Source organism: Schistocerca gregaria, chromosome 2, assembly GCF_023897955.1.
Source record: "Schistocerca gregaria isolate iqSchGreg1 chromosome 2, iqSchGreg1.2, whole genome shotgun sequence".
NCBI lineage: Eukaryota > Metazoa > Arthropoda > Insecta > Orthoptera > Acrididae > Schistocerca > Schistocerca gregaria.
The window spans coordinates 95,723,391-95,749,156 of NC_064921.1; the positions used below are offsets into that span (position 1 = coordinate 95,723,391).

The window sequence follows — 25,766 nt, forward strand, 5'->3', positions numbered from 1 at the left end:
CCGCGCGCTATACGAGGTTGGAACAATAGAAAATTGTGAAGGTGGTTTGATGAACCCTCTGCCAGGCACTTAAATGTGATTTGCAGAGTATCCATGTGGATGTAGATGTATATGTAGATGTAGATGTAGATGCAGATGTTCATTCTTTCTGTGGAGGGTCGGTTCAATTCATGCACAGGTTGGTGTTCCTGGGGACTGTCGTATTGGTGTACCTACGCACAACCGTTGCGTCGGCTTGAATAAGAACAGACTCCTACTACCTCGTGTCTTTCAATACTTAAATTAGTTATCACGAAAGTTGCTCCGCCGCGCCATTCCATTGTCCTCTATCTATGCAAACTATCGGTGGCTTCAATTGGCGTGGGAAAATTCTTCCTCACGTATCACTAAGCAGGTTCAGTTCAATCTCTACAGCCCCGTGCTTTCTACAACTAAACTCGTTACTGCCTAAGCAGTGTCTATGTGTGGTAGGGATGCACTTTTAATACTATTTTACGCTCTCTCTTTGTCATGTGACTTGACTGTTATCTGCTGGTCAACTATACAGTTTCCGCTACGTGCTCTAAACGTCTCCAAAAGATCCCGTGTTAGAATACAACACTTCACGCTGAATTTTCAGTATGGTGATACTTGTGGATAGGACACGCTAAATGAAGAAATGTTATCGCAACCGCTGTTGGCACGTGTATTAGTGTTTCGGTACTTAATTTGAAGAAAAAGTATTAACGCCAGGCCATACTTCGAATGTAATGACTAAGCTGTTTTACTGCAAAGGGTAAGATCGCCCTCATATGTCTGCTCACGCATTAAATATAATGGCGTAGTTTTTATTCCCTGTTGCATATAATATTGCAGTAAGCCCTCGCTTCGTCCGTCCTATTTGGTGCTAATAATGATTTGGTCTTAAATTCTTAGTTCTCGAATATTTTTAATAAATTTCGCTGCCGAACCTCATCAATGAAACGCTTATTCTATCCCGCGTCGCGGAAACAATGCTAGAGTGAGAGATCGTTGGCGAATAAGCGGACCAGGTAGAAGCACGATGCTGGATATACCATAATATTAATTGCAAACAGAGCTTAAGGCTCTTAACTTTACGCATCACATAAGGTGGTCCGAAGGTCATCTTCTAATTCTAGGTCGACGTTTAATTCTGAATAGTCAAAGATGACTTTTTTATTCTATCACAAAGCACTTTGCACGTGAACAGAATGAGCAGTCAGAAATTGCAATCATCAATGATCACGCAGCAATAAAGTAATCGATCAGAGAGTCAATGGAGTGAGAATGGCCTCTTAAACGAAATTACATGTACAATGCGTTTTATACGAGGTTTGGTCGAAAATACGGGAAATGATATTTTTTAGCAACAACTACTAACGATATAACCATTTGATTTAATTTGTTTGATGGTCTGATCAGCTAAGAAAGGCAGCGTCAAGTTGGAACACGTTCTAACTTGTCAGTCAGCGTCCAGAGACGCCAGCCTGAGGTTATTTGTCGCACATCATGGATTTAGAACAAGGGGTTAAATTAAAGTTTTTTTTTCAGGTTGCAAAAAAGGCTCAAAGAACCTCATGAAACATTGAAATTGATGTTTGGCGAAAATGCTGTAGCTCTGAAGACTGTTCAAGTGGTATGAGAGATTTATAAGCGGAAATGAGTAGGTAGGAAAGGAGCAACTTTCGAGACGTCCTTTAACCTCAAAAACAATAAAATACGTGCAAAAAGTGAGTAAAACTGTTCCTTCAAAGAGGCGAATAACTATTCGAGAGCTTGCGGAAGCACGTTGCTTCTCGTACGTGTTCGTGTAAGTATTTTAACGGATCAATTACCAATTACACTCCTGGAAATGGAAAAAAGAACACATTGACACCGGTGTGTCAGACCCACCATACTTGCTCCGGACACTGCGAGAGGGCTGTACAAGCAATGATCACATGCACGGCACAGCGGACACACCAAGAACCGCGGTGTTGGCCGTCGAATGGCGCTAGCTGCGCAGCATTTGTGCACCGCCGCCGTCAGTGTCAGCCAGTTTGCCGTGGCATACGGAGCTCCATCGCAGTCTTTAACACTGGTAGCATGCCGCGACAGCGTGGACGTGAACCGTATGTGCAGTTGACGGACTTTGAGCGAGGGCGTATAGTGGGCATGCGGGAGGCCGGGTGGACGTACCGCCGAATTGCTCAACACGTGGGGCGTGAGGTCTCCACAGTACATCGATGTTGTCGCCAGTGGTCGGCGGAAGGTGCACGTGCCGGTCGACCTGGGATCGGACCGCAGCGACGCACGGATGCACGCCAAGACCGTAGGATCCTACGCAGTGCCGTAGGGGACCGCACCGCCACTTCCCAGCAAATTAGGGACACTGTTGCTCCTGGGGTATCGGCGAGAACCATTCGCAACCGTCTCCATGAAGCTGGGCTACGGTCCCGCACACCGTTAGGCCGTCTTCCGCTCACGCCCCAACATCGTGCAGCCCGCGTCCAGTGGTGTCGCGACAGGCGTGAATGGAGGGACGAATGGAGACATGTCGTCTTCAGCGATGAGAGTCGCTTCTGCCTTGGTGCCAATGATGGTCGTATGCGTGTTTGGCGCCGTGCAGGTGAGCGCCACACTCAGGACTGCATACGACTGAGGCACACAGGGCCAACACCCGGCATCATGGTGTGGGGAGCGATCTCCTACACTGGCCGTACACCTCTGGTGATCGTCGAGGTGACACTGAATAGTGCACGGTACATCCAAACCGTCATCGAACCCATCGTTCTACCATTCCTAGACCGGCAAGGGAACTTGCTGTTCCAACAGGACAATGCACGTCCGCATGTATCCCGTGCCACCCAACGTGCTCTAGAATGTGTGAGTCAACTACCCTGGCCAACAAGATCTCGGGATCTGTCCCCCATTGAGCATGTTTGGGACTGGATGAAGCGTCGTCTCACGCGGTCTGCACGTCCAGCACGAACGCTGGTCCAACTGAGGCGCCAGGTGGAAATGGCATGGCAAGCCGTTCCACAGGACTACATCCAGCATCTCTACGATCGTCTCCATGGGAGAATAGCAGCCTGCATTGCTGCGAAAGGTGGATATACACTGTACTAGTGCCGACATTGTGCATGCTCTGTTGCCTGTGTCTATGTGCCTGTGGTTCTGTCAGTGTGATCATGTGATGTATCTGACCCCAGGAATGTGTCAATAAAGTTTCCCCTTCCTGGGACAATGAATTCACGGTGTTCTTATTTCAATTTCCAGGAGTGTATGTATGTGACTAAAAGTTGCTCCTTGACTTTCGAGTGCTGAGCAGAAAGAAAATCGTGTGTGAATTAGCACGGAACTGAAGGATCGACTCCGTTCAGATCCGGACTTCATGTCCAAGGTGTGACTTGAGATGATACTTGGGTCTTTGGGAATGACCCTGAGACGAAAATTCGCAGCTCGCAATTGAAAACCGGTGATCTTCTTGCCTTGAAAAGGCACGTCAATCAAAGTCGAACATCAAAATCATGTTCATTAATTTTTTCGATATTGGTGGCATATATCGATTAGAATTCATTTAGAGGAGAACAACTGTAAACGTAGATTTTTACAAGGGCGTACTGCAACGTTTGCGAAACGATGTACGGAGGAAGAGACCAGAAAAACGGGTTAATGGCATTTTTCTTCTTACGTGTTCATATCCACCTTACTCACCATATGTGGCATGCGACTTCTGGTTCTCCCCAAAAATTAAAACGGTGCTGAAAAGAAAATACTTTGACCCCATCCCCGAGACTGAGAGGGCCACGACAGCGCAGCTGAACACTCTGCCAAGACATGCCTTGGGCAAAATCTTCCAGTTATGGATACAACGTTGAGATAAGTGCGTTCCTACCCAATGACTGCACTTTGAAGAAGATTAAATCGAATTCTGAGTAAGCTAATAGTTTGTTTCTAATAAAATTATTCATCTACATCACCATATATTTTGATCGCACCTCGTAATGCGTAATGATTCGGCGAGTGGATGCGGTAAGTAACAGCACAGTCTAATAAATATAATCACGACACTCTCTGATGCCGTTTAACAGTTGAAACGTCATTAGCGCCCCAAGCGGTGAGGAAGTTGTAACATTCGTTGCAAAGATAATGTTTGTTTGTAGTAATTTTCAAGTTAACTTACGAAATAGTTGTACTGTTTCGTTCCATGCGCTAGCAAATTACCAACACAGATGAATTATCGTGAAATATACGTAAAACAGACGAATCACACAGATTCAACTTATTCAGGAAGCAATACAATCGAACACGTGTATATTTGCAGCTTACTACGCCTAAATCAAGAGAATATAAACACATATATCATGCAAGAGATGCCTACATTACTGTTGATGTCTGTTGTTACTATCACAGACACTTTCCTTGACACGTAAATTTTTTTTATGGATTCTAGTGATTCACCCATTCTTACAACTCACTCGACTTTCTAGTACACGAGTACTTTCTTTAAAAGTAATTACGTTTGTCTCAAAACCGAGTGAGATAAAGGTTCTTGCCATTTCTAACTCAGGTTTAGCAATAATTGTTGGATTGATTTCTTCTGTTTGTTTTTAAGCTACAGGTGTGGCAGCTTATTTAGCACTTTTAACAATGTAGGTATAACATTCAGTATAGATTTCTTACGTTCCACATTCACAAATTTGACTGAAAGTGTAGCGAACAAACCTCCACTTAGTTTGGTAGGTATACGACGTCTTTCTGCAAGTGGTCAGATCTTCTGATGTTTACCGCCAGTTTTTGTTATTAAAGGAAACGACATTATTCAGTATATATATTTACGTTACAACACAATGGTAAATAACATGTCCTATACTGTACTGTTTCCTACCTCCCAGGGTCCTTAGGAAACCAAAGAATGACGAATGTCGTATCATTTTTTTAGCTATTATCGATTTTTATGGCACTACGTACGCTTCCTATTGTGAATACTATGTTGCAAAGCAATATAAACGTTAGTACTTGCACTCGTCTGATATCGTATTCAAAAGTGTCGCTTGTTGGCTGCTTGGGGAGCTGCTATCGCTGAGGGTAGCAAAAGTGAGATGAAGTGTTGGGACGGTTATGCTAGCCTGTGCTAACATGGAACGTTATAACAGCAACGTGTTGTAGCTTTTCTAGACGACCATCAAATCAGAGATATAACTACTGCGCTTCATGGGAACCTGTTATTTCCTTCCAGAAAAATTAGCACGCTCGAATGATACACTACCCTATACCGCAGACCTGGATGACGCCTCACATCATGTAGGTACCCTTTGGTGCTGTTTTATGCCACTTGTGAGACTTTCAATCTGTCTTTTCTAAGAATGTAGGATGAACGAACTTGTTTCAAGATAGAAGCTTCCTGACAGATTAAAACAGTGTGCCCGACCGAGACTCGAACTCGGCACCTTTGCCTTCCGCGGGCAAGTGCTCTACCATCTGAGTTACCGAAACACGACTCACGCCCGGTACTCACAGCTTTACTTCTGCCAGTATCTCGTCTCCTACCTTCTAAACTTTACAGAAGCTCTCCTGCGAACCTTGCAGAACTAGCACTCCTGAAAGAAAGGGTACTGCGGAGGACATGGCTTAGCTACAGCCTGGGGGATGTTTCCAGAATGAGATTTTCACTCTGCAGCGTAGTGTGCGCTGATATGAAACTTCCTGGCACATTAAAACTGTGTGGCTCCCCTGCGAACCTTGCAGAACTAGCACTCCTGAAAGAAAGGATACTGCGAAGACATGGCTTAGCCATAGCCTGGGGGATGTTTCCAGAATGAGATTTTCACTCTGCAGCGGAGTGTGCGCTGATATGACTTCGAGTCTCTGTCGGGCATACAGTTTTAATCTGCCAGGAAGTTTCATATCAGCGCCCACTCCGGTGCAGAGTGAAAATCTCATTCTTGTTTCAAGATTCTTCTAGGAATAACAGTGACTTTTAAAATTCATGGTGATTTGTTATTTACTGGCATTGTAAAAATACAGATTTTCAGAAGAATGAAATAACACTTCGCATTTCTTACCTACAAATCCTGCGGGAGGTAATACCTTCTCAACAGGCACCACCCAATCTCCCCCTTGCCAGCAGCAGTCTTAAAGGCGAGCAGTCTCATGGGGGCTGGTAGACAGAGGTGTTCCGGAGAAGGAAATCCACTCACGTACACCGGTAAATGTTCCCTAGAGTCTGCTCCCTCTCACCCTCCCCTCTCCCTCAGTTAAACACACCCCGTTACGGTGATAGATGTCAGGCAGGTACCGACCGTGCAGGACTCCATCCCTATTCCAAGCCAGTACAGCACGTAGCACGCACGCCCCCTTTCTGCAGTGAAAGCACGCACCTCTCTGATGTTTAAACCAATCGCAGAGTACAAGAAAGACTTCAAGTGCGTCGTGCTGGCAGCACCTACTCTGAATTCAATGTACATAAAGAGGGAGCTCACTTGTAAAAATACTATTGCTGTAGCAGTCAACTAAAGAGAAAATAGCTTTCACACTTATTACCACCTACTGTTTCTTTGACGGCTTCTAGGTGGGTATCGCAGCCTTGTTTAATTTGAAGTAGAATAATGCTTCCACCTGGCTATTATTCTTAAAAGAGTATTTTGTTAAGGACTACCAGCTAGTTTCGAGTATTACTCATTCTCAAAAGCTCCCCTTACAAGGATACTTCTGTTATGCCCTTAAGAAGGAGTTAGTAGTTCTAAACGAAGAATGATTAAAAAAAGACAGTTTCATGAAAAAGATGTTGTCTACCACATTGTGCCTTTGTTTAGAGAAAATCTGATTGATACTGCAGTTAATTAGTTACCCATTTATCCATCTAAGATTATCTGAAAATTGATTCACACATGTCATCTGATCTGAAAAATAAATATTAAAAAATGACAAAATAATGCATACAGTAATAATTTCGTTGTTGTGGTCTTTAGTCCCGAGACTGGTTTGATGCAGCTCTCCATGCTACTCTATCCTGTGCAAGCTTCTTCATCTCCCAGTACTTACTGCAACCCACATCCTTCTGAATCTGCGAAGTATATTCATTTCTTGGTCTCCTTCTATGATTTTTACCCTCCTTAAAAAGCGTGAAAGTCAAGTAGTCTTAAAATGTTATGTGCCCAGTAACATCGTAAGAAAAACACATTAAAAGAATGAAATGCTTTAGCTTTAAGAAGATTTGTATTACGACAAATTCGAAGTTAGAAACTGCGTGGTTGAGCAAAACAAGGCAAAAAGAAATTTTCTTAAGATTTATTAAAAGTGTAAAATAGTTGGAGTGGGTGGAGCGTCCAAATGAGTACATAGTTACGTGCCGCACTGGGCAAAGAGAACGTTGGGGACGCCAGCGTAGCCTGCCCTCGCTTCGGACTCACCTCCACTGCGGAAAGACAGAGTGAAACTGCAACCCCCACGGTAGATGGCTTCCATATTATAGTGGAACATTAATGGGTTCAGAACACAAGTACAGGAAATGAAACTTACCATAAGAACACCCCCTGTGTTTGTAGGAAATGCATTTTAAAGCATCTGATGCTCCTCTGCCTTGGGACTACACACTGTGTCACAAGGATGACCTTGCTGGGAAAAGAGTCAAGGGAGGGGCCGCTTTGTTTGTCGATACTACACAGCACTCCTGTGGTTGCCCACTACCTGCTGACTTGCAAGGCGTTGCTATTGAACATCGCAAGTGTGAGAGGATTACTGCTTGCCCGCTTTATTTACCTCTGTATGATCCGATTGAGTCTCAGGCTCTAACAGTTCTTACAGAATAACTCCCCCGCCCATTCTTCCTACTGGGAGACTGCAATTCCCTTTACATATAATGGGGCGCGAGCTACTCTTGCCCTGGAAGTCATGATGTGTCAGGAGCTGTGCATTCTGAATACAGGCAGCCCGACTCCTCGGCTGCCAGTGGCTCCTTCCCAGCCATCGACCTCTCTTTCTGCTCTCCCGCTCTTCCAGACTCATCACAGTTGGAACCAACTGATGAGCTTCATTGCAGTGATCACTTTCCACAGTGGAGGAGTAGTTCAACAGAAGGCACCGAAATGGATGGTCATCAGGGCTAAATGTACGCTGCTCTAACCAGCTGGCTGTGTTTGAACACCGTGACAGCGTCCAGAAATGAGTGGACCACATCACACCTGTGATATCTCTTACTGCTGATTTATCCATCCCAAAGTCTTCAGGTCTTATTAGAAGGCATCCTGTACCTTGTGGATATATGAGGGCTATAGAGCAATCGGGGACAGGTTTCTGGCTCTTCAACAGTTTAAATTCCGCCCAACAGAAGACAGCCTCACAATCCTTACAGCAGCAAGGGCCAAGGCGCGACGAATAACGAAGGACAGCAAGAAAAGGTCATTGCCAGCGTTTCTGGTTGATATCAACTGTTCCGTTTGTTCTATGAAAGTATGGGAAGCCATCCGGAGGATCTGCAGTAAACACAGTCGTTTACCAATAACAGCAGTGCTGAAACAGAGGTGCCTGCAGACAACGCCTGGAGACATCGCTCAGGCGATGACAGAGTGTTTTGAAAACACTACTGCCACAGTTAGTCTGGTTCCGGCGTTCCTCCATTGCAGTTCGACAGTATAAAGGTGCAAGTTGGACTTCAGATCCAACAGTTATTAGTCCTACATCTCTCCTTTTTCCACGTGGGAGATGGAATGGACTCGTAACACTGCATCTGCTCAAGACCAAATCTGGTACTGCATGCTTCGACATTTGCCACTAGCGTCAAAGAAAACCCTCCTTGAATGTTTTAATCTTATATAACAGACAGTCAACTTACCCAACGCGTAGAGTGAGGCAATTCTGATGGCTCTCCTCGAACCATTAAAAGACCACACATGTCCAAGTCGTTACTGGAACGTCGTCTTAACGAGCTAGGCAGGAAAGGCCCTGGAGCACATGGTTAACCGTCACCTGGTATGGTTGTTGGACATCAGGGAACTCATTGGCCGCTCTCAATGTGGATTCCGGAGATTTTGGTCCAGTCGACAACCTGGTCCTACTAGAGGCAGCTGTTCAGCAGGCTTTCCTATGCAAACAATACTGTCTCGGTATATTCTTCGATACCGGTAAGGCGTACGACATTACACAGAGACAATATTCTCATGCTACTCCGTCAGTGGCGCTTTCGTGGCCACCTCCCCATTTTCAAACTCTCCTTCCTGTCTGCCCACTTTTTTAGGTCTCGAGTTGGTGACATGCTGTCAGATGTTTTGAGTGGAAGAATAGTGTTTTAAGTGTTACTTTCTTTGCCATAGACATAACCAGTAGTACGTCTACGCTAATAAGTCCTGTAAAGTGCTCCTTACTTGCAGACGATTTTACTGTTTTCTGTTCCTCCTCCTGTGTTGTAACAGTGATCTGTCAGTTGCAACATAAAGCGCGGAGGTTAGAGGAGTGGCCTGTAAAGACGCGTTTTCAGTTTTCTGTAGATAAGTATGTCTATGTTCATTTTAATAGTTCTCAGTTTACCTGACTCGCGCACGAGAGACACACGTCTACATTTTAAAGACACAGTGAGGTTTATGGGCCTCATTTTTGACTTCAAATTATCGTAGTTATCACACCTGACGGACCTGGAAAAGTCCAGAAGGCGCTGAATAACATGAAGGCCGTAGCCACAGGTCTTGGACAGCAAACAGGGCGTCTCTGCTCCATTTTAATAGGGCTTTTGTGCGTTCACGGATAGACTATGGATTTACAATGTACGGGTCAGTGAGGCTTTCTTACCTGAAGATTATTGACATTATCCACCATACGGGTTTTCGGCTCCCAACAGGTGCTTACAAGACTGGCACCATAGTCTCTGTGCTGATTGTGGGGAGCCGCCGCTCACAATCCAGCGGCACAACCTCGTGGCGCGTCACGCATATACACGCATGCACGTAAATTAAGGATAATTGCAGAATTTGGTGCCACATAACGTGTCACTACACAACATTGGCGCTAATAGCATAGGCACATAGGGAACACAGACGACACAGATCTGTAAGTCCACGGTATCGGTGATAAGTTGAAAAAACCGTCCCGAAACACATGTGCTACAAAACGTCACTATTTCGTGCACATGTACCCCGGTGTCAGTATGGGATACGATCACCATGCACACTTACACAGACCCCAAAACAGGCTGGTATACTCTGGATCAGCTGGTCGAGCAGCTGCTGTGGTATAGCCTCCCATTCTTGCACCAGTGGCTGTCGGAGCTCCTGAAGTGTCCTAGGGGTTTGAAGACGTGCAGCGATACGTCGACCGAGACCTTCCGAGACGTGCTCGATGGGGTTTAGGTCTGGATAACAGGCAGGCCACTCCATTCGCCTGATATAGACATGTTTGCCCATGTGTTTGTTCTCTGTTTAGGTAACGTCCAAACGAATTTGGTCAAAGTTTTGTGAATTGTCCAACATTTTTCCCAAGATTTTAGGGACATGTTTTGATGAGTTAACAGGGTGACTGACTCACCCATGTATTTTGTAAGTAGTCAGGTAGTGGCATTTCCCTTAGTGTTTCTTTTAGCTCCTAGGTCGTTTCACTTGTGTTTCAATGTCCTTAGGCACCTTTTACTCTTTCTCCGTTCTCTAAGAGCAAGTGATGACATTTTTCGTAATTTTATCCACATTCGCTTCTCTTTATGTGTGTAACAGCGCTGATAACCTCTTCGTTGAGAGCCCGTAAGCTCCAAACACACACACACACACACACACACACACACACACACACACACACACACATGCACATTTGCATGCTTGCATTCAACATTCTGCTCGGTACACCTATTATTAATGTACCAGCATTTCACATTTTCAATGGTTTATTTCGCGCTTACATTAGCATGTGATGTTTCAACGTGTGACCCAGACAAATGTATTCCCGAAATTTTAATACTCTACATTAATTACATTAATTCGGTGTTGCGACTTTTTTCCCGACAGTGTATGTCCCTTATTCTATGTACGAAGGACTACGAGAGTGTTTTAGATACTTTTTACCGCGTAACTGTTTTGTATGAGTGATTTGCGAAGGTGGATTTACATTCTATGTTCTTACTTTTCAAAATCACCTGACATTTCTTATTTTTGTCATTTGCCATTACTTCCCTAGAGCACGATGTAAGTTATATATTCTCTCGGTAATGTTACTGAAAATATCTAAGTTTGTTTTTTATCTTCTTTGTGTATCCACCACATTATGCATTAACAATGATAGTTCCAGACCTACTTCAAAATGACCTGATGTAAAGGTGAAATCGGCTGAAGACTTAATAAAGTTCTTATTAATAACTACAGCTGCTTTTCATTAATTAAACATACCGTATACGAATCAGCAAGTTAGTATTATCCATCGTTTGGTTTTAATAATGTTCAGTGGCCATGTTCTCAAGTAGAATTACTCGTCACCGATCCTGGGCATATGATGTTATAGGATAATTAAGCCATGGCTTTTTTTTTGAGAATGACAGCTCTTAATTACAAAGTAATGTCAATGTGTTATTGTACTAAGAGCATTTTATCTGCAGACTTATCGACAAGTTTCGTTCCTTATTTGAAACTGATGAGTCAGTTATATTTGCATAAGTTACAACCTGTTCAAGTGGGTTGTCTTACACCTCCCTAAATTTTGAATTCCACAAACTGTATTCAGAATAGATTTCCATTAGAGGCCCAATTTTTCAATTTTATGTTGTCCTCCTTCCTGTCAACAGTGTACCAAGCACTTTACCAACATACCAGTAAAGATACTAAATAGGTCAAGGTATCTGAGAAGAGGTGTATTAAAGGGACATAACACATGGCATTCGCAGAACTGACTTAACGTAACTGAGTTAACATAAATACTCTATAAACGATCTGTTTCATATGGAAGCTAAAAATCACGTCTGTTTAAATTGCAAACTCTCCTGGAACAGATCTTAGCAGTACTCGAATGGCATTCATATCGGAATAAATTAAGAGCCAGTAAAGAAATGAGGGCAGTATGAGTGGTTTCCAATTTGGATGAACGTTCCAGATGAGTAAGAGACGTCTTCGTATTTCCCTGGGAACGCATTTTTATGCACAGGAAAAGATCGAAACATTAAGAACGGATCAATAACACCTAGAAAAAAAGGCTTAAGAGTATTAATTTTTCCAAACTTCATCCATGAGCGTATTATGACTTAACAAGGAAATTAACTATGGTGATTTGTTCAGTACAAATTCTGTAGGTTTTGCTCACGCAGTGTGCATTAAAAACAGAACAAAAATGATGTAAATCGACAAGCAGCAGCAGCTCATCATAACATTTCCATTAACAAAACCACTTACATGGATGACATCTATTTAGTCAGTAATCATAGAGTGAGACTGAGTATATTAATATTTTATCACAAGTCATGTCATTTTCTACTTTTTGTAAATGATCTTATCAGTAACTGACTGTGGTGTCCGAAACTGAAAGTCCAAGAGTTGTCGTTGTGTCAGTAACATGGTACACGACAATTTTAAAAGAATCATTTTCTGTGGCGTATTAGCAAGTTATGTTTCGTTCATTACTCTTGGCCAGAGAAACCCCATGAAGACATTAATCCTGCAGCGTGGGGAACTTGGCGGCTCAGTAGGAACAGTTTTCGTTTTCGAGAAGACGGCGTACCATTATGTTGTGATACGAGCGTCCGCGTGAAACTGATAGACACCTACGAAGTCACTGGTGTAGTCTTGTGTTGTTTAAGTAAAATCCAACATATTGCAAACTTGCTCATCGTATCTCCCTACAGTCAAGAGCAAATTTCACATTCCTCCACATTCCTGCCGTATTTGAAGAGAGTCGATACAGCGTCCACAGAGAGCTGTACACCAAAACGACTTTGAAGGGAAGGAAACGAAGGTCATGAAGGTCAGGGCATCACACCTGTTACTTACTAAATATATAAAGCTAATATCGTAAACTTTATGTCGTTCGTGGTGGACTTTTGTAAGCAACTGCGACTGTTATGACAATAAAAGTTGGCATAAAACAATTATTTGCCTCAGTCACTCTTTTATTTTATCCCACGATCCATTACGAGAGTTTGCACTCTCATCTACAGGTTGGACAATATACTGTTACATTTGTATTAGCTGCATCCAGGTAGTTGTTTGCTGTGGTTTCATTTCGCTACAAAAATGTGTAACAGGCAGTTGTTAGCGTAATATGGGACTAAAATTATAAATTTTAAACGGTGACAGAGTTACTTACAGTCTGTTCCAGTGCGCAAGACTTTGCAGTTTGTCATAAATATAAGTTGTTAATTTGTCTCACAGAACACAAACCAATGATACAAACAAACCACAAATTATAACGCTGTAAAGTTATACTGCCTTACACATTTTTCTAAGAAAGTTAGTAGAGAAATAAACAGAAACATAAATAAGAATAAATAGGAAAACATACGATAGGACAGTATGCCTTTCCTACTTTGGTACCATTTCACAAAAAAACCGTTAATGTATTGAGACGGTACAACGGAAGAGTTACTTTTTTCACCACCAATTAATCAGTTCATTGACTGCCGCACAATGCAAAAACCAGTAAAGATAAGTTCTCCAACTGAGCTGTAAGCAAGATAAAATGCAATCAGTGCCCCGTACAATGTGTCGTCAGACTGGACGAAGCTTTCGAACTACATTCAAAGAACATATGAATGGCTTTAGATACAACATACCCAATAAATCTACCACAGCTACACACGTTCAGAACACAGGGTTCAAAAATGGTTCAAGTGGCTCTGAGCACTATGGGACTTAACATCTGAGGTCATCAGTCCCCTAGAACTTAGAACTATTTAAACCTAACTAACCTAAGGACATTACACACATCCATGTCCGAGGCAGGATTCGAATCTGCGACCGCAGTGGTCGCTCGGTTCCAGACTGAAGCGCCTAGAACCACTCGGCCACACTGGACGGCTCGGGACACAGGGCTTTGATAACATATAGGACAATTTAACTACACTTCACAAAATAAACAATAGCTATAAACTCGATCTTTATGAACAATTAGAAATTTTCTTTCGAAACAGATAACATAGAACACACTAAATGTAAAAGCTGCGATAGGTGCAATCAGCTTTATTAAGAGCTTCGCAGATATACTAAATGATGCCCTATAACTCTTTCCACTTTCTACTTCCTCACTGACCTTAATAAAATATAATTCCAGGAGCACTGTACAGAGACAGTTACAATTAGATTATGTAAATACTAAACACGTAAATTTTACATTGTTGTATTTTTCATTGTACTTTTATTTTTATTTGTGCCTTTACTGTCATGTATTTGCAATAGTAATACTTCTAACAAGTTGTTGTAAATAATGATATAATTTTATAATTGTTACATGTATCTATTGTCCGCTATTTAAATAAGTAGTGAATAAACTATGAGACTAGTCACTATATCTTTACGCTGTTATAATATTTCGGTTGCTTACGTTATTGATTCATGTTCTGTGAGACAAATTCAGTTAAAAACGTGTATTTATGACGAACCACAGGGTTCTGTGCACTGCAATAGATTGCAAGTAACCTTATCACCGTTCAAAATTTATAATCTTAGTGCCATATTACGCTAACAAGTGACTGTTACACGTTTTGTGGCAAAATGAAACCACAAGAAACTACTGGCTGCATTCAGGCACCAAATATGTGACATAATATCATTGTCCCACCTGAAGATGAAAGTGTAAGCTGTCGAAACTCGTCGTGGGATGAAATAAAAAGAGAGAATGACGCAGATAATTTTTTGTGTCAACTTTTAGCATTGTAAAGTCAGGTTCCCAGCAAACGTTCCGTAAGGTAATATCGGCATTGCGTTCCTCAAATGTCAAATGTAACATAAACATAGGCGTAAATAAAGTATCACTTATAAGGCTGCTCGGATATGCGGTAAAGTACTGCGATCAAGAGCACAGAAAAAAAGTGAGAGACCAGAAGACTTCGCCTTCCCCAGTACACCCTTTGATTACGCTATCGCTGAACAAACGCTGCTTATCCTCGAAGCGGCACGCTGATCAAACGCTCACAGCTGAGGTCTCTTTTGTTTTTTCTCTGTGGGACAATAAACGCGACGTGGGCGTGTGTGAACGAGAACTCCGCAACCGTTCGGCAAACGGGAGCACACGTGCGCGAAAAGTGCTGACGCGTCGGTCCCCTGCAGTCTTCCACGTGAGGAGCCCTTTGATGTTTACAAAGCCCGCATATAACGAGGGTTACTTCATTAAAGAGATATACACACACACACACACACTGTTCTTTTGTTATTATTTTATTTTTTATTTTACTTGTCTCTTTAGTCGTTCGACACAGTCTCCCTTTTTGCTATCGACTGGAAACGGTGATTTGGCACCGTGGTTTTCTCTCTATATCATTCAACATGGGTGAACCAAAGCGGCCTTATTTAAAGGACCCTAGGTCACTGGGGCTCTAATTCTTCACGTGGCAGCGTGTATCTAGTGTTACACTGCTGCCAAGAGTCTCTCCGAACAACTGGACTAAAACTTGAGATTTCAAGGAATAAGGAATAGTCCTTGCTCTTCAAGGGCAGCATACACGACAATGGGTTCGCTGCGTGTATCACCTGCAATATGTCGCTCTCACCGACTTCTCCTAACAAGAGCGAATTACCGACCAATTTGAAACAGTATTTCGGACGCTGCTGTTCGACTGTAACAAGTGGATTGCTGTGTCTGTCAATTATTGACAACAACGTGACGAGACCAGGAGTACCAACTGAAATTTGGGAGTGGATGAAAAGGAAAGAAGTCGTGTCATTTTGAAGTTTACCATTTCGGAATTTGACTTATTTGTAACAGTTTACTTACAACAGTTTTTTCTTTTGTTCTCCTGACCCTATTAATAACGGAAAGGAAAATTAGTTCTCTTTTTGTTTATTATCAGTTTGGCTTTTAGAAGTAAAGGCACCAGATAGGCAATTTTGAGTTGTTGTCATAATGGAAGCCAGAACACATTCATAGGCTCTGTGAAGCCAGAAATAGCGCTGGCCAATATAAAATAAAAAAAGAAAAATTGGTCTCCGACATAGGGAAAGACTAGTGATAAGCAGTGTGTATAAGAACCAAAACAAGAACAAGAATGGGAGAACAAGAAAAAAGAGCTTGGATTAAAAATAGTGTAAAACGGGGATGCAGTCCAGTCTATACAGTGAAGAAACAACGATGCAAATAAAGGAAACTTTCCATTGTGAGGCTAAATTTCAGGCTGAAAGGATATCACTGAAAAGAGTTGTTGGTGACATTGCTACCCTCGGCGTGGAAAGGAGGATGAATTAACGGCCTATTGAATAGACTGTACAGTCTATGGCCGGAGTAAATCAAAGACAGGTTGAAGTAATGAGAAGCAGATGTGAAATTAGCGATAAATTTAACGTTAAAATTGGCGACAACTAAGTAGACGGAGTTAACGAATTCTTTTACTGTGCAAGCAAGGTAACGCTTCACAGACAAAGAAAGGAGGACATAAGAAACGGGACAGCATAAACAAAGAGGATATTATCGGCAAAGCGAGTCAGATAGTATCAGATACAGGTCTTAATCTGAGGAAGGAGCATCTGATGGGAGCAAAGCAGTCTATCGTAGTGAATCATGAACTGTGGAAAAACCAAATACGAAGAGCAATGAAGCGTTTGACATGATGCGCTAAAGAAGGCTGTTGAAAATTAGGTGGACAAATAAGGATTTGGGAGGCTCTTCGTATATTCTGTGAAGAAATGTGTTAATAGAAATCACTGACAGGTAGAAGGGAAAGATGTTAAGACAGTGGGAAATAACCTCCATAGCGTTAGAGGGAATTATGGAGAGTAAAACCTTCATAGGAAGACAGAGACTGGCATTCAAACAACAAAAAATTGAAGACTTATGGTGGCAGGAAAGGAATCCGTGGCAGGTAGCTTCCAATCAGCCAGAAGGCAGATGATTTAGAATATATTGGTAGCGAACATGAAAAACCATGTTTCTTTGTAGTCTGACCTGTCTCTTGGAAAAGTACACTGGAAATGGACGAGATATGACTCGGCTTCTCGAGCTGTTGCGGTCTGTGTTCAAGTGACCCGTCGCACAACCATGGTGTCTTCGTCCTGAATGGTGTGCTCGGCCTGAACGCTAATGATTCGTTGTAATGGGGCAATCTCGGCTGCAGGTAGCTTTGCAACTCATGACGCATCGCCTGACTTTCCTCTTAGGTATATACAGTATAGGCGCCATTGACCTTTACATATACCGAATTGCACTGGGTGCAAGAACGTTCCACTCGTACTAAACCTCTAGAAATATCTCAGTTTAGCGAGTCCGTACATGGTGGTATAAGGGGCGTACAGTATAACTGGCCGTGCTTTCCCACATGAGTTTTGCGATAATTAAGCCACTACGTCCATGAACTGACTTAGTGAGCCACCGCCTAGGAATTCTTCCAACCCGTTAAGTGGAGGTGCTCCCGTAGTTTTATGTCTCCTTACAGGGCCGTCGGATTCTGAAAGTGCCATACAACTGTCTATGTCTTCCATAATGAAGCGGGAAATAATTTTTAAGCGGGATGCCATTATGGCGCGTTCATTTAAGAAATACCGTAAAGTGAACTTGTTCACACTGATTACAAAGTGCATATCAACGGTGCGAGAGCATGATCTACCACATAACTACATCGAAAGGCATCCTATCCACATACTTGTTTTGTAAATAAGATCGCCATTTCTTGTTGCAACTTAATTTATTTTCCAAGATGCGTTTCGCCTTTTTCTTACATTAAGGCATCTTCAGTGGGATCTAGGACGATACAGCTTTATAATTTTTAGATTATCAAAAGTGTTTTTATATGTAAATAAGTAATTATTTAGAGTTTGTTAGCATCTGAGTTTCCTCTCATCTGGTTTGGAAGTCAAACTACCACTTCATTCCCAAAAATTAAGCACAGTTTTTAGTTTGAACTTTTTCTTTCACGCTGTTCACCAACTTTCTCTTTCTTCTTTGTCTTGCACTATTATTCTTTTGCTGTTTGTTAGAAAACTGTGTTTTTAAAGACGTAAATATTGTGAGTTCATTATGTGTTTCCCCCTGTTAAGTTTGTTTACCTACCTATTGCCTACCAAACGAAGTATATGTTGAAAACTAACGCCTAGTCATGACGTTTGTGCCTCTGTGCGTGTGTTTATATCTCTTACATTCAGTTTCAGGAAGAAAAGGTCGTTTTATTTACAAAACAAATATTTCTGTACTTGCAGTGGAGGATGGAGACGCAAAAACAAACTTGTTATCCATGCTATGCCAAACGTTTCCATGTGGTCTGTACAAGACATTCAGAAGACTTCACCCGAATGTCCATAAAAGCAGAAAAAACACAAAAATCAACACCATATGCAAATGTAATGATCTTTTACCTAACTAAATCAATGTAAACATTAAAAACAGTTCACCAGAGCCAAAAAAGCAATGCATGTTGCTCAGAAAATGTGGTTAAATACGAAATCATATCCCTATATCTACAATCCAAGAGTTAAATTACGAATAGTGTGAGACACATTTACGACTTGCAGACACCATTAATAATATGGCAGTTTTTCCCATTTGATCAACAAGGTCGAAAGGCACGCAAAAACGGCTGTACAAAGAATAGAAAAAATGCGTAGAAGAAACATTATCAACTCAAAAAACTCTAGTCACAACACAATAAATTTACACACATACAGAGAAACAAACACACACATTCTACCCAAGATTGGTAAACTTTACAGACACACAGTTAAACAGCAAAGAAAGACAGCTGTTGGAGAATGGACAAGGGAAGATAGAAACGAAACCAACAATGTCAACATTGCACTAACTAGAGTACTAGTAAAAAAAGAAATCCATAATATAATAACCAGTATGAAAACACAACACGAAAACAACAAAAACCCAGAATCTGTAACACTTACAAAACTTAGAAAAAAGCTTCAAAATGAAAATTTTATCATTTCAAAAGCAGACACAGTGAATGTATTAGCACCTATGGAAAAAGAACTATAAATTCAAAAACACAAGAATTCATCTCACAAAATAACGTTACAAAATTAAAACCAGACCTAACAAACGGAATCCAGGCAAAAGCAAAAAGCCCTCTTAAAAATATAGACTGTATAAAAGAGAGAAAAGAAAGATGACGCAAATTAATACCACTACATCTGTCCTCCACAGACAAACAAAAATTCACAAACCTAAACTTCCTGTAAGGCCAATTCCGATTTCCAAAAATCTACTAGGATGCATGTTAAAATTACAGTCTGAAAATTTCAAGAAACAAGAGCACAAAACCATAAAACACTACACAGCTAATACACTTTAATTAAACTCATAAAAGAAAAAGATTACTTCCAATTGAATAACGAATTTTATATACAAGGAGATGGAATAGCAATGGGGTCCAAATGTCAGGAACCTTAGCAAATATTTTTGTAAACCAAATTGAACAGATCATTTTCATCAAAATAGTAGCAAAAGAATTCAACATACTATACTGGTTCAGGTATATGGATGGCATCCTCTGCTTAATAGTCGAACAGCAAACAAAAATTGAAAACCTTCATACTGACTACAACAGGATGTATAAAAATATAAAATTCGCTTTTGAAAGAGAACAATACAACTAAACTGACAAACAAGAAATTAAACATTAAGCACATGTTTGAAATTTAACGTAAACCCACAGCAATGAAAATTGTCATTCACCAATCCTCGAACCACCCACACTCACAAAAGCAAGTAGCACTTCGACTCACGCTCCACAGACTCAACACAGTGCCATTCACCAAGAAAACTACCGAAGAACTTGACGTAATATTGCAGATAGCACAGAACAATGATTACAATAGTAACATAGTCACAAGCTAAACAACAAAATTAAATATAAAATAAAAGCAGAAAGCACCAAATCCCAGACACGAACATAACAGAACCAAACACAAACACTCAGTGCCATAACAAATACACAGAACAGTGCGAAAAATATGAAAGAAAATACAAGACACAATGACATACAAGCACAAACTCACACATAAATTCACCAACATCTTAGAAGACAGGGAATAAACATAGCATATACAACAGACATTTCTATACAAAAATACACCCCAAAACTGACAAGAAACATATACTAGAATGCAGGTATATATCAAATACAGTGCAACACTTGTGATGGCAGATACATAGGACAAACAGGTAGAACATTTGATGTCTGATACAAAGATCACTTGAGTGCCTAGATGTATGGGATAAACCACTCCACATTCGCTGAAAACCGAAGAGAACATAACCACAAACCTGCCACTAGAGAAGAGTACACGAAAATAACTAGAATCAACAATAAAAAGACACCTCCTAAACTTTCAATAAAATTACGACGCGCAGAGAACCAAAGCAGAAAAAAAAACTCGTTGTATGATCAACTACGCATGCGAGGCAATTCATTGTTTCACTAATAGCTAGAATAATAGAATAACAATCCAAAAGAGGATTATAATAATAATAATAATAATAATAATAATACCCAACACCTTATCGCTCACTTGTCCATGAACCTCGCCACAGAACACCGTACACACACACACACACACACACACACACACACACACACATAAAGAGAGAGAGAGATAAACACACACACAGCCGCTCGGGATTGGCCGAGCGGTCTTAGGCGCTGCAGTCATGGACTGTGCGGCTGATACCGGCGGAAGTTCGAGTCCTCCATCGGGCATGGGTGTGTGTTTTTATCCTTAGCATAATTTAGGTTAAGTAGTGTGTAAGCTTAGGGACTGATGACCTTAGCACTTAAGTCCCATAAGATTAGAACACACACACACACACACACACATATCATGAATAGAAGTTAGTTTTCAACATTTACTTCAGTATGCTGGCAACATATATATAAACAAACCAAACATAATGAACTCATAATATCTACGTCTTAAAAAGCACAGTGTTTGAACTAATACCTATAAACAGTGGCAAAAGAATTATAATGCACCACAAAGACGAGGGAGAAACACGGTGCGCAGGGTGAAAGTGAAACTTCAGAATACAAAATTGTGCGTATGTTTCATAAATGAAGAGGTAGTGCGACCTTAAGACCAGATGAGAGGAAACACAGAAGCCCACAGACTGTAAGTAATTACTTGTTTACTTAAAAAAAGCGACGTCGACTGTTAGATAATCTAAAAATAACAAAGCTGTATCGTTTTACATCTCACTGGAGGTGCCTTAGAGTAAGAAAAAGGCGAAACGCGTCTGGGAAAAATAAATTAAGCTGCAGCAAGGAAAGGCGCTTTTATTTACAAAACAAATACTTCTGTACTTGCTGCGGAGGACAGCTTCGCAAACAGGCTTATCATCCTATCGACGACTACCGACTATGGCGCACAATCTGTAACTTGAACATAAAGTCTGTATAGTTCATATAAGATCTTAAGTCTTGGGTTAAGCCATTCGTTTATTTATGAACATCAACGTTTTCTGGAATTGTAAAATTACTGAAAAATGATGTTTATGACCCTGGAGTCCTTCTAATGTCCGAGTTGCAAAAGATAACTTCAGTTAATAAATATATATTAACAATAGTTGCTCGATTCACATCAGAATAGATGTACTTTCCCTACGTATCTCTTTGTTGACGTCACGAGCGATTTCTGAATCGGCGCATCATCCCACTGGCTCTGAAAGCGCCTGATGGCCAACCGCCTCTGCTAGCCAGTGTGGTAATATACAGCTCGCTCCTTACTCCATACATACTGCGTTGCTGATACATTTACTTCAGGTATGTGAAATATCAAAACTGGGAATAAAGTAAAATGCACTCTTTCTGCAACTAAGGATTACTTTACATGGGCCTGATTTCCACAGTATCAACTGCGCCACCTGTGGATCTTTTTGATGGAATTTTAAATCGTGAACCATCACCTAGTTTCGTTTCTGCTGTGGATGGCATGTCACTCTACCGCAGTGTGATGAGCCTCGAAAAGGACCATTTCTTCCTTGAAGACCGCCTATGTCGCGTTTGGTTCTCCTTTACAAGGAGTTTGACAAAATGTGAGAGATAACCTACATTCTCTTCTCAGATTGATACCGTCTGACTGCCATTGACTCATTGCTGTACCGCGAAACAGTGAGTCTGCAGAAGAACTTATCCTTCCTAGAGGATCATCTGAACCTCGTGTAGGTTTTCTTTATGGGGTATTGGGACATATCTTCTAGATTCTCTTTTCAGGCTGCTATTGAGAGGCTACCAATGCCCCGTCGCAGCACCGCAGTGTGCTGGGCTGTACGAGCACGTGTCCTTCCTCGGCAACCATCTGTGACATGTTTAGTTCTTCTTTACTGTGATTTTGACAGAACATGCCTTATGAATTTTCTTCTCAGGTTGCTACCGCCTGTGTGCACCTGGGATAGGACATGTCCTTTTCAGAGGATCATCTGGATCACGTGTCGGTCTTCTTTACGTAGTGACAGAACATGACTCATCACCTGGTATCCTCTCGCAGGCTGCTACGGCCTCGGCGCTATCGACCCTTCGCTGTACCGTGGCGCGCTGGGCCTGGACGAGAACATGTCCTTCCCAGAGGACCACTTGGGCCGCGTGTGGTTCTCGGTGCGCTACGAACCCGCCACGGAGAAACTGCTCGTGTCGCTGCTCAAGGCGAGAAACCTGCCTTCCAGGACCGTCGCCACCGTCAACGCCTGCGACCCCTTCGTCAGGTAATCTGCTTAAATAACGAGGGCTAACACTCTAACCAACAGCAATAAATTTTTAGAGTAATATTGTTTATTAACAGTCAAATATTTATATAGCTTGAAAGGCCACAAAATCCAAGAAGGATCAGCTAAATTGAGATCTGGTGACTGTGATGGCGAGGTGCGATGGGACACTTCGTCCTCGTGCTCACAAAAGCAGACCTGGGGGATGTGAGCTGTGTGAACAGAGGCCCTGTCAGGATAGAAGACCGAATCATCATTGGGTAACAAAAGTTGTACCATGGGGTGGACTCGATCACAGGAAAACAAACTAAGTGTGGTAGGTCCGCTCTTAGTTTCTATCTACATAAATGACCTTTTGGATAGGGTGGATAGCAATGTGCGGCTGTTTGCTGATGATGCTGTGGTGTACGGGAAGGTGTCGTCGTTGAGTGACTGTAGGAGGATACAAGATGACTTGGGCAGGATATATGATTGGTGTAAAGAATGGCAGCTAACTCTAAATGTAGATAAATGTTAATTAATGCAGATGAATAGGAAAATAATCGCGTAATGTTTGAATACTCCATTAGCAGTGTAGCGCTTGACACAGTCAAGTTGATTAAATATTTGGATGTAACATTGCAGAGCGATATGAAGTGGGACAAGCATGTAATGGCAGTTGTGGGGAAGGCAGATAGTCGTCTTCGGTTCATTGGTAGAATTTTGGGAAGATGTGTTTCATCTGTAAAGGTGACCGCTTATAAAGCACTATTACGACCTATTCTTGAGTACTGCTCGAGTGTTTGGAATCCCTATCAGGTCGGATTGACGATCACGCGAGTGTTACGGAAATGCTTCAGGAGGTGGTAGGTGGTTAGTGTTTAACGTCCCATCGACAACGAGGTCATTAGAGACGGAACGCAAGCTCGGGTTAGGGAAGGATTGGGAAGGAAATCGGCCGTGCCCTTTCAAAGGAACCATCCCGACATTTGCCTGAAACGATTTAGGGAAATCACGGAAAACCTAAATCAGGATGGCCGTAGACGGGATTGAACCGTCGTCCTCCCGAATGCGAGTCCAGTGTGCTAACCACTGCGCCACCTCGCTCGGTATGCTTCAGGAACTCGGGTGAGAGTCTCTGGAGGAAAGGAGGCGTTCTTTTCGTGAATCGCTACTGAGGAAATTTAGAGAACCAGCATTTGAGCCGGCCGCGGTGGTCTCGCGGTTCTAGGCGCTCAGTCCGGAACCGCGTGACTGCTACGGTCGCAGGTTCGAATCCTGCCTCGGTCATGGATGTGTGTGATATCCTTAGGTTGGTTAGGTTTAATTAGTTCTAAGTTCTAGGCGATTGATGACCACAGACCATTTTGAACCATTTTGAACCAGCATTTGACACTGACTGCAGTACAATTTTACTGCCACCAACTCATATTTCGCGGAAAGACCACACAGATAAGAGAGGTTACGACCCTGACAGAGGCATATAGGCAGTCATTTTTCCCTCGTTTTGTTTGGGAGTGGAACAGGGAGAGAAGATGCTAGTTGTCGTACGAGGTACCCTTCGCCACGCACCGTATGGTGGATTGCGGACTATGTATGTAGATGTAGATGTAAGCTGAAGTAACTGGTATGATGTGTTCCACAAAATCGGTGTCTGTCACTTACAATAACGTCAGCAAGTTCAGAGATACCATACGACAAAGGCCACAGTACGACAAATACCCAGTGGTAGTAAAGGCGGCTGTGCAAATTATATGGACACACCGGAAACACATTACACATCCATGCCAAATACGGTGTAGGAAACCCCTCGGAATTCAAAACAGATTCTACTCGTCTCGGAATACAGGTCCTCCATTGTTTTGAACCCCACATGAATCATGGACCTTGCCGTTGGTGAGGAGGCTTGCGTGCCTCAGCCATACAGATAGCCGTACCGTAGGTGCAACCACAACGGAGGGGTATCTGTTGAGAGGCCAGACAAACTTGTGGTTCCTGCAGAGGGGCAACAGCCTTTTCAGTAGTTGCAAGGGCAACAGTCTGGATGATTGACTGATCTGGCCTTGTAACAACCAAAACGGCCTTGCTGTGCTGGTACTGCGAACGGCTGAAAGCAAGGGGAAACTACGGCCGTAATTTTTCCTGAGGGCATGCAGCTCTTCTGTATGATTAAATGATGATGGCGTCCTCTTGGGTAAAATATTCCGAAGGTAAAAATGTCCCCCATTCCGATCTCCGGGCGGAGACTACTCAAGAGGATGTCGTTATCAGGAGAAAGAAAACTGGCGTTCTACGGATCGGAGCGTGGAATGTCAGATCCCTTAATCCGGCAGGTAGGTTAGAAAATGTAAAAGGGGAAATGGACGGGTTAAATTTAGATATAGTGGGAATTAGTGAAGTTCGGTGGCAGGAGGAACAAGACTTCTTATCAGCTGACTACAGGGTTATAAACACAGAATCAGATAGGGGTAATGCAGAAGTAGGTTTAATCATGAATAGGAAAATAGGAATGCGGGTAAGCTACTACAAACAGCATAGTGAACGCATTATTGTGGCCAAGACAGATACGAAGCCCAAACCTACTACAGTAGTACAAGTTTATATGCCAACTAGCTCTGCAGATGATGAAGAAATTGAAGAAATGTATGATGAAATAAAAGAAATTATTCAGATAGTGAAGGGAGATGAAAATTTAATAGTAATGGGTGACTGGAATTCGAGTGTAGGAAAAGCGAGAGAAGGAAACGTAGTAGGTGAATATGGATTGGGGCTAAGAAATGAAAGAGGAAGCCGCGTGGTAGAATTTTTGCACAGAGCACAACTTAGTCATAGCTAACACTTGGTTTAAGAATCATGAAAGAAGGTTGTATACATGGAAGAACCCTGGAGATACTAAAAGGTATCAGATAGATTATATGATGGTAAGACAGAGATTTAGCAACCAGGTTTTAAATTGTAAGACATTTCCAGGGGTAGATGTGGACTCTGACCACAATCTATTA

General features: G+C 42.1%; 1 protein-coding gene across 2 annotated transcripts in view; it reads left to right on the forward strand.

The window, feature by feature from the left end:
- The window catches only part of LOC126336418 (synaptotagmin-15-like), a 680,000-nt gene that overhangs the window by 579,662 nt on the left and 74,572 nt on the right, over positions 1 to 25,766 (forward strand). For both annotated transcript variants that reach the window (XM_050000110.1, XM_050000111.1), the window contains exon 6: positions 22,572 to 22,785. In XM_050000110.1, the coding sequence (XP_049856067.1) occupies positions 22,572 to 22,785 (214 nt within the window). The remainder of the gene's footprint in view (positions 1 to 22,571; positions 22,786 to 25,766) is intronic.